At 42.0% G+C, this 9,559-nt stretch overlaps 1 protein-coding gene across 1 annotated transcript; it reads right to left on the bottom strand.

Moving 5' to 3' along the window:
* Positions 1 to 5,652: 5,652 nt before the first annotated feature.
* LOC115412495 (U3 small nucleolar RNA-associated protein 14 homolog A) lies at positions 5,653 to 9,351 on the bottom strand. The gene is made up of 3 exons (XM_030125039.1): positions 8,914 to 9,351; positions 7,379 to 8,510; positions 5,653 to 6,559 (listed from the first exon to the last, which is right to left on the bottom strand). Exons 1-3 carry the CDS (start codon positions 9,324 to 9,326, stop codon positions 5,786 to 5,788), a joined length of 2,319 nt encoding a protein of 772 aa, XP_029980899.1. The 5' UTR covers positions 9,327 to 9,351; the 3' UTR covers positions 5,653 to 5,785.
* Positions 9,352 to 9,559: the final 208 nt, after the last annotated feature.

Genomic DNA, 9,559 nt, shown 5'->3' with positions numbered 1-9,559 from the left:
TGTCTGAACCAAATCAAATAAACAGATCTGATATTTGGAGATGATGCACATTTAGTGACATTTCCATAATAATCCTGCTCATTTTGTTTTGCCTTGACATTGGTTAAACACTAGTGAATTGTAATTAACCCTGACCTTGAATATGGTAGAAAACTCCATGTTTTTGCTCTTTTCATTTGGATTTGGTGACAAACTGAACCTCATTATTGTAACGTATACGTTTTCATGGCCTGCACAGGCATAAAGTGGTTGTATTATTTCCTGTTGATTGTGTTCACATGTAAATAAAGCCTTGTGTGTTCCAGGTTTCCTTTGACTGTGTTCATGCAGGACCACCCCCCATGGGGCTGAGACCCTCTTCCACGCCGACATGAACCAGGGCTGGGCCATGTCTGCAGCAGCAGCTGGGGAGTAGTCAGGGTTTGGGCTCCAAACACAACACAAACCGGCTGAAGGGCACATACACACCCTGACATTTAACACAACAATGAAACTACAAACCAGCAGCAGCGCTACAGCAGAGTGGGCTGAGTGGGGCCGAGCAGGCTGAGTGGACTCTACCTCCACATAATACTGTTCTGAGGACGCCTTTCTCCGGCTGTCCTCAGCTTCACATGCACAAATTCTCAGGTCTATGAGGAAGAAATGCAAATGTCCTGCTGCGATGCCAACATGTGTGTGTGTGCTGTATTGACTGATAATGACAGAGTGGGCTGTTTCCCCCATGAGCACGCCTGCGGAACAATGATTACAGATTGGCCGCTGTGTCCTGAGCATCGCTGGGGATTCCCATGATTCTAATGCTAATCACAGCCGCTCAAATATATCTGTACATGCAAGGCAGCGGCAAATAAGACAGAGCAGCCCTGGTTTTACTGTTTATTTACAGGCCTTTAGTCCAGTGGAGTTCACACTGCACAGGCTGAACCTACTGCGACACCTGCTGGTTGTAAACTGGAACTGATCTGATGTTATGATGCATGAGTGTTACTGTGTCAGCAGTTTGTTATTAGAGTCTGTTTGATATTTAAACGCATGTTCAACACTGTGATGGAAATAAAATCCTGAAACTCAGAGGCAGAATATCAGAAAGTGACGAAACATGGTCAAATAATGGTTACTATCTATAAATAATAATAATATCTTCACATAATGAGAATATTTTCTAAAATGATGACATAGCACGGTAAAATAACAAGATAATATCACAAAAATACTGACAGACTTTCTCAAATAATGACCTTGTTGACTTATTTCAGTATAAGGAGTTGCTTTTTTTAAAAAAATTCTGAGCAGAAACACATGTATGACAGAATACAACCATACTTTTTGTCACATTTCCCTAAATAAAAACATGCTCTAGTTCTAGAAAAATCATCATGTTATGTGTGGCTTTATGGCTTCGTTGTAAAATAGAATGTGCAGATTATTTCTTATTAAATAAATTAGTGTTTATAAAGGATGTCTGTGATTACGATTAATTAAACATCAGTTAGGCTATGTTAGCATTATAGCTAAATTAAATAATATTTGGTAGGAGTGTTATCTGTGGATTTGGTCAAGAATAATTTTTCAAAATACCATAATCTTTTAGTTTTTTTTGTATTCTTTTAGTTTTAGGTCTTTTTCTTAAACAACTTTTATCTTATTTCCTCTATCTGACGCTGCTGTTAGCTCGTTAGCTAACATTTAGCTGTGCTTAATGCTAACTCGCTAACCACCATTAGTTGATTTGATTGTGTGACAGCTGATTTTTAAAGTAAAACACAGGGAATTTATTTTGATTAAAATGTGTCTTCTATTTTATACCTGGTAAAATAATATGAGTTAAGTGACAGATATTTACATTAATGGGTGGTGACAGGAAGTAGCTAAGCTAGCATTAGCTATATTTCACTCATGTGTTTAACAGCAGGTATTGTAGAAATTAACTGAACATAATGACTCATTTTTATCAAAAATAATGATGCGGATTCAAACTAATGACTTCATAATGATAATATTAATAATAATAATACACTTTATTTATCATGCACTTTTCCTTTAAAAACAAATCTCAAAGTGCTACAGAGGTTAAAAGAGTTTAATATCTAAAAACAGATAACAGGTAAAATACATGTAATTTCCCATAATTCCTTCATATTCCAAAATGATGAGAATCTTTGTCAAAATAATGATGTCAAAGTATCAAAAAAAAAAAACAAAACATAATTTGTCAACACACTGACATAGAAACCTTCTCTAAATAATGAATTATCATCTCTAAACGATGCAAACCTCATTATTAGTCAATAATGAGGTTATTCATGAGGATAATAATATATGTTTCAGAAGTGATGAGATATTTAATTATTTGTGTGATAAGTTTTCATGTTTCCATTGACTGTTCATTCTTGGTTCTAGTTTCCTCTTCATGTCCAGCAGGTGGATCCGGTCCAGTCCGGTCTGGGTCCAGACTCATGTGGGATGTGGTTTTCAGGCTCCGGGTTCCATCATTCACTCCAACTCCCCCACCTCCTCCCCCTGCATGTGCTTTATTTTCATTCTGGGGAGAGAAACAAGAAGGAGCGGCGAGGCCCGGTGATGCTCAGCTGCACACTCAATGTAGGTTAATGGAGAGGAGGAGAGGCTGAGCTCAGGCCGCCTCTGATTGGACGACGGCCGACGTGCAGCTTCTCCGCAGCACAACCTGTCAGTGTTAATCAGCGGCCATCTCTTAACAGCCAGCCAGGGCTATCGGAGAGGTGAGCCCATTGCTATTCAGGACGAAACAGATGATAAATCATTTGTACATAATTAGTGCTCAGCAAGGTTACAACTGACACGTATTTTCATCTTAATTAGGAGGGAAATTTGTTCCATTAATTTAATTTGGTGTGCATGAGCGGCTCTGTACCTAACTAAGTTAATCTTACACCTGTCAGGGAGGGAATGGAGTTAGGCCTTAGATTACAGATGGAAATGAGAAAGAGTCCTCGATCAGAGTGTTTCATGAACACACAGCAGCAGGAAACTAGAGGAGGAAACTACTGCAGCCAGAGGACCATGAGAACGACCAGATATTCAACAAACACCGTACATGTGGATGTTATTTATGACCACTGTCGTCTGTCCAAACACTATATACAGATACTGGGTTACAGTACATGTACAAGTGCACAGAAAATGTATTTAGAGTTAATTTCCTTCTAAATTATGTGTAAAATATGAAGAAAAGAACAGTATTTAACAGTCTGTCCTTATCTTTATACAATGTGATCATTTATTTTAACTGTTAATTGTTGAAAATATTGAAATGTCTAAACGACTGCAGCTACATCACTTCATATATTAGTTATTAGTAAATTTTCATCAAATCTGTAGAAATAAAGAACTTACTGCACCAAGACAAACATGACATCAAACATTATTGAGAAGTTGAAGATATTTAACAAACGTTGAATATGGATGTTATTTATGATCACTGTCATCTATCCAAACAGTATACAGATACTGTATTACAGTGCACATAGAAGTGCAGAGAAAATGTATTTAGAGTTAATTTCCTTCTAAATTGTAGAATAGAATAGAATAGAATAGAATAGAATAGAATAGAATAGAATAGAATAGAATAGAATAGATCTTCGTCATTGTTACAGAAACAATGAAAATCAGTTTAGCAGCAAAAACACTCAAAGTGCAAAAAGACTATTAAAAATATCACAAAATACTGAACAATACTGGCAATATACAAAAACTACAAAGATAAAATATTAAATATACAGTTATTACTAAATTACTATTAATTACCACTAAAATGTACCAAAAGCTAACTCTGTAGTACAATTAGAAATGTGTACAACATACAAGCATATATACAGATAATAAATGGAAATATATATGGTATTATGTGTAAAATATGAAGAAAAGAACAGTATTTAACAGTCTGTCCTCATCTTTAAACTATACCATCATGTATTTCAACTGTTGTAACTGAAAAATATTGAAATGTGTAAATGTTTGCAGCCGCATCATTTTATATATTAGTTTAAATATGTCGTCAAAGCTGCAGAAATGCACACCCTCCTGCACCGTGAACATCCTCTGTTGTAGTAAAAGTGTGGAGGTGTGAGCAGCCGGACCTATGCTGCAGTAAACAGATGCTTATTATTCAGGCGCAGTCGTTTCTTCATCCTAGAATAAACATTTGAGCAGATCTCACAAATGGGCTTTAAGCTGAAAACCCCGCTCCATCATGGGAGTTGTAGTGTCTGATTTACAGCTGCAGAGGCTTCATCTATCTGAGACTGATCCGTTTCAGTCCAGCAGGCAGCAGCGAGTCCAAGGACCAGGTCTGTGCTGAGGGGGGGTCGATTGGGGGCGGGGGGGGGTCTATGAAGCTGTAGTAATTGCCCCATAGAGGAGGAGGTTGGATAGAGAGGAGGCGGAGAATGACTGATTTAGTAACTGTAAGCTTTGTAATGGAAATCTGAGTGTGACAGCCATTACCTGAACTGATGCAGAGTCCATTACAGGATCCCCTGCTTTAATAGAGTGTCTATCATGTGAAATACAGAGACGTCAGGTGCCACAGCATGCACTCTCACCCATGTGTGAAGGTTTAACCCAACTCTAATGGCTTTTCTTTTAGCTGCCGCTGCCGCATCAGCAGCAGATTGGAAACCCACAGCAGAGACAGAGCAGATGCACTCGGATCACGTTTTACATCCAATATTTTCACTCAAACACAGTGAAATCATCACAGGATTAATCAGCCACTTCACTGGGACGGGCCCCCTCTGGTGGACTGCACCGGTACTGCAGGAGGGTCACGAGGTCATTACAGCAAAAACATTTAACAAGGATTTCACTGTTCACTCCTACAATCAAATGAAAATTACATAGAATATTTATGATTAAATATTTACATTAAAAAGTAACTATATCTGATGAACAATGACTGTCACTTTATTTGCAAAATATCCAAAATAAAATCTAGAATCTGCAAGTTAAATTAAAGGAACTATTTCACTAAATACAATTGAAGATTTTGGAATTTTTTTTGTAATATTCTTTGTTATTTTAATGCAGAGGATTTTACATTATACCTCTAATCAACATTAAGAGCTGCTTTTCTGTTTTAAATCCTAAAATTTCAATAAATTATTTTATTTTGTGTGTAATAAAGGTTGAATAAATTCAGTCATGTAATGAACAGAAAAATTATAGACTTTTTTAGGATTAGGATACATCTGCAGTATAGTATATATGATTTAAAAAAACAACCTACAAGTGTAAGAAGTTAATGATAAAAGGACAAAACACTCAAACTACAAGATATTACGTCCTTCCAGTAAAAACGGAAGGATTTCTTTCAGTAAAACGTGAATTATTGTTGGTCTTTGATCATAAGTTATTTTTCCCTTTTTGTCAAAACATGGGAGAATAATTTGACCATTTTTCAGTTTTTACCCTCGGCCCTCACTGCAGGGTGTTGTCATCAGTTAGTTGTCCATCTGCCCGTTCCATATATGCAAAAACTTTGGCATGGACTGAAGGCCAAGGGTTTCAAGTGTGGTCACATTATGTTTATGTTTGTTCTCTGTGTGGTTTTAATAAAATTCCAGTAACACGTTAAAGCTTTAATCTCCACATAATAAACAGAAACACATCTTTAACTCAACATGTGGAATTTATTGCTTTATATATTTGACATATTTTATCATAAACTAATTCTGAAACTCACAGACAGTAAAAGTCCAACAGTGACATCCTCCACGTCCCATCATTCACAGCAGTTGTTGTTTTATTTCTTTTTCTGCTTCTGTTTGTTCCCTGCTTTGTGTTTGTGATGTGTGTTCTTTTCTTTCACTGGGTTGGTGTTGCTTTTTTCCCCAGAATCCCCCTTTGTTTGGTCCTTGAGCAGCTCTTCGCGGCTCATGGGCTCAATGATGGCGCCCAGCGTGGTGACGACCCGGGGCCTGGTGACCTTCTGGACGGTGCGTTCGCTGTTCCACGTACGTCCCAGCGGGCAGCGGATGGTGCTCTCAAACTGGGCGTGGTTCTCGAAGGGGAAGGGCAGTGCGCTGACCCGGTGGAGGCTGATGGCGCTGTTCCTCTGCTCTGAGATGATCACACTGGGTAGGTTCTTGTCCTTCCGATACGGTGGCGGGTTGGGTTTGACCCTGAACCTGCGGCGTTTCTTGCGTGATGGTTGGATGCCAGTCCCGCCCCACTCGCCCCACCCAGGCAGCGTCAGGTCCACCACTTTCGGCCTCCCCGCCTCCTCCTGCTTCCTCTTGTCTTTGAGGAAATCAGAGACAACATCGTCTCCGGCGAATGCCTCCTGGATCAGCCCGCGCTGGTCCAGCTCCTCTGCGCCGCCGTCCTCCACATCCTCGGCTGTTGGAGCGAGTGGAACCGCAATGACTTTGGTCTGTTTGGTCAGAACTTCCTGCAGCTCAATCCCACGTTTCCTCTTCTTAGATTTACTCGCCTTTCTTGTCTCAGGTGGAGGTTCTGTTGGAGGGAGGGCAGGTTCTGGATCAGCAGCGACCGGATTCTCCTCGGAACCAGGGTCCTGAGGGTCACATGACAATGCACACTTTAGAAAACACAACACAAAAAAAACAAACAAAAAAACCCAATTTTAACACACTGACACATGTCAGAGTGTTTTGGAAAAACCCAATGACGTTCTAATGTTCCTGAACACGGAACGTTTCAGAAAAGTCAATGAAATTTCACAACTTTTAACAAAACACAAAGGCATTCTCAAAAAAATGGCACTGAAAGTGTTGAAAATGTTCCAGAAAATTCACTTTTGGATCCACATAAGACTCAACACGTGCCAAAACTCCAGGAAACGTAACAGACGTTTACATTCTTCAACCTTTTGGAAAACACTCAAATTTCAGAAATTGCACCAATTTTTCAGAAAGTACAAAGGCATTTGGGAAAACACATGTCACAAACCAACAGTGACATTTACTTTTTAGAAAACATGACATTTCAGAGAAAAAAATGGATATTTCAGAGGATGCGACCGTTTGGAAAATAAACTCATCCTTCAGAAACATTTACTACATTTACACTGACTATTTCAGAAATGAAAATGTCACTAAATTTTAGAAAACACAACATGATGGAAAACAACATTTTAGAAGGAAAATGTGCAACAACACTTGTTTGGGACTGAACAGAACCAAAATCAACTCTGTTGAGTTTTAATTTTTACGTCTTTGTAAATAAATAAAAATGCTAATCCCTGATTGTCTTTCTATCCTGTTGTGTTTGTTAGATACATGTGTTTCTGATCCTGGTTCATCAGTTAAAGTGTTGTTGCTCCTTTTCCAACCGTCTGAACTGTGGTGTGGGTTTGGCCTCCGGGCCACCGTACCTGACCCAGTTGCTCCACCTCCTCCAGCGTCCTGACCCTCATTAGCCCCTCCTCCAGCAGGGGGGCCGGGTTTCCTGTCTCCACCTTAGTCTGCTCTTCCTCTTGCTGACGACGGCGGAGGAGGTTTGTGAACTCCGTCAGTTCTTCATCATCATCTTTGTGTTCTTCTTCTGCAGACTCCACTGCTGCCGCCGCTGCCGCCTCCTCCTCTTCAGCCCGGCGCTGCTTCCTCCTGCTGTCAAATTTCCTTAGCAGTGCTTCTTCTTCTCCCTCCTCTTCTTCTTCCTCCTCCTCCTCTTCTTCTCCACCTTTATTCTCCACCTCCACAGTCAGATCTTCAGTTTTCTCGTTGTCTTCTGGGTCCTGGGACAGTCTCCCTCTCATCCACGGGTTGGCAGCGTCTGCTTCCTCTGCATCATTTATACACTCTGGCATCACCTCCTCCTCCTGCTCCTCCTCTTCTTGGTCGTCATTCAGTGCCGTCACCACCTTCTGTGTCAGCTCCTTGTTGATGTCCAGCTGCTGCTGCATGGCATTGCGTGCGTCCTGGTCGTACTTGGCCATGATGGCCTTGGACCGCGCCCACTTGCTGCTGTTCTGGTGCTTGAGGGACATCCTCTCCTGCATCCTCGCCACCTCCATCTTCTTCAGCTCCTCCAGGGCGGCAGCCGGGTCCGTCTGCACCATGTGGTCAAACTGCTTCAGCAGGTCTTTGCGCTTGGCCTTGTTCTGGACCTTGTGGTACTTCTTGCTCTTGATCTTCCGGTCCCTTCGGGCCCGGGCTTCATAGTAGGACTGCAGGGCGCGGGCCTTCTGTAGCTCTGCCCTCCGGATCTTGGCCTCCCCCAGGCTCATGGCCTTCACCGATGCCTCCTCCTCCGGGGTCAGCAGCGGGTCATGGACGGGCTGTTTGTTGGCAGTCAACACGGCGAAGACCTCCTGCTCCAGGGGGGTCTGGGCCATCCAGCCCAGCGCCACCCGGTCCACGGGTCTGGGCCCCGATGGCTCCTGGTTTAGCGGGAACACCAGCTGCTCCGCCCTCTCGTTCTGTCGGATCAAGCTCTTCCACCGTGTCACCTCCTCTGCCGTCTTCTGGAACGCAAGGTCCCTCTGGATCCGCTCCGTTTCCTGCCTGGAAAACAAAATACATCCAGTCTGTTAGAGATCTGAGGAGGTTTTAATCCCTCTGACCTCTGCCATCAGTGAGTCTGATCCATCGCCTGATCCCCATAACAGACACCCTGTCTCCCACATGAACTGGTAAAAACTCATTTAAAGTTCGTTTCACTGTGAACAAACATTTGCTGCACAACGTGTGTTTTCATATTCACATATTAACTACATGAGTCTGACAATACTTCAGTACCTGAGACTGTCCAGAGACTGGTAGTACTTTAACTTCTGTTTTAGGAGTTTTAAGTTTACTTTTACTTGTATTGTATTATTTACGTCAGTACTCGTACCTGCTGAGCGGACTGTTCAGGTCTGTATTAGTACTTTTACTTGTATTTTAGTATTTACGTCAGTACTCGTACTTGCTGAGCGGACTGTCCACCGTCCTCGTGCTGGCCTGCAGGGTCTTCAGCTGTTTCTGGGTCTTAACCGGGGCAGACTTCGGGATTAGTTCGGACAGTTGGATCTTCCGTCCTTCTCCGTCCACACTCACACCGAACTCGGACATCTGCACCGCGGCCTCGGACCGCTCCCCCAGCCGCTTCCTCCGGTTCCCCCCCAGGGAGCTGATCGCCTCCAGCAGCTTCTGTCTCCGCCGTTCATCTTCCTCGTCTTCTTCTCCGCTGAAGTTTCCGTTTAAATCCTCCTCTTCCTCCTCCTCCTCTTCATCATAGGCCACAGTCGGAACCGCCGCCAGAGTCTCCTCGGCCGAATCCGACTTCTTTTTGGTCTTTTTAACCTTTTTAATCGCCTGCTTCTTCGACACCTTCGCCATGCTGCTGTAAACACAACTACTGGACACGCGTGTGCCGTAAATGAAGCGGCGTCGCAAAAATATCCTCCGACTCGCGAGTGGAACTGTCGCAAAATGTTTTCCTTATATTCTTTTTCCGTCCTCCATGGTTCATTATTATATATTATAACGCGTATAAAAACAAACGAGTTACACATAAGTCATTTAAGTAGAAGAAACAAAGGAAAAAAATAATACATTAAAGGAAAAGGAAG

Source organism: Sphaeramia orbicularis, chromosome 21 (genome assembly GCF_902148855.1).
Source record: "Sphaeramia orbicularis chromosome 21, fSphaOr1.1, whole genome shotgun sequence".
In the NCBI taxonomy this organism is placed as follows: domain Eukaryota; kingdom Metazoa; phylum Chordata; class Actinopteri; order Kurtiformes; family Apogonidae; genus Sphaeramia; species Sphaeramia orbicularis.
Note: the sequence above shows the minus strand (reverse complement) of the source record. Positions and strands in the feature narration are given on the sequence as shown.

Excerpts from the sequence above, each read along its gene's own strand:
- LOC115412495 (XM_030125039.1), bottom strand. The coding sequence starts at position 9,326 with ATGGCGAAGGTGTCGAAGAAGCAGGCGATTAAAAAGGTTAAAAAGACC. Across the intron at positions 8,511-8,913 it reads GTGGACAGTCCGCTCAGCAA|GCAGGAAACGGAGCGGATCC; the intron begins GTACGAGTACTG and ends TTTGTTTTCCAG. Across the intron at positions 6,560-7,378 it reads AGGTGGAGCAACTGGGTCAG|GACCCTGGTTCCGAGGAGAA; the intron begins GTACGGTGGCCC and ends TGTGACCCTCAG.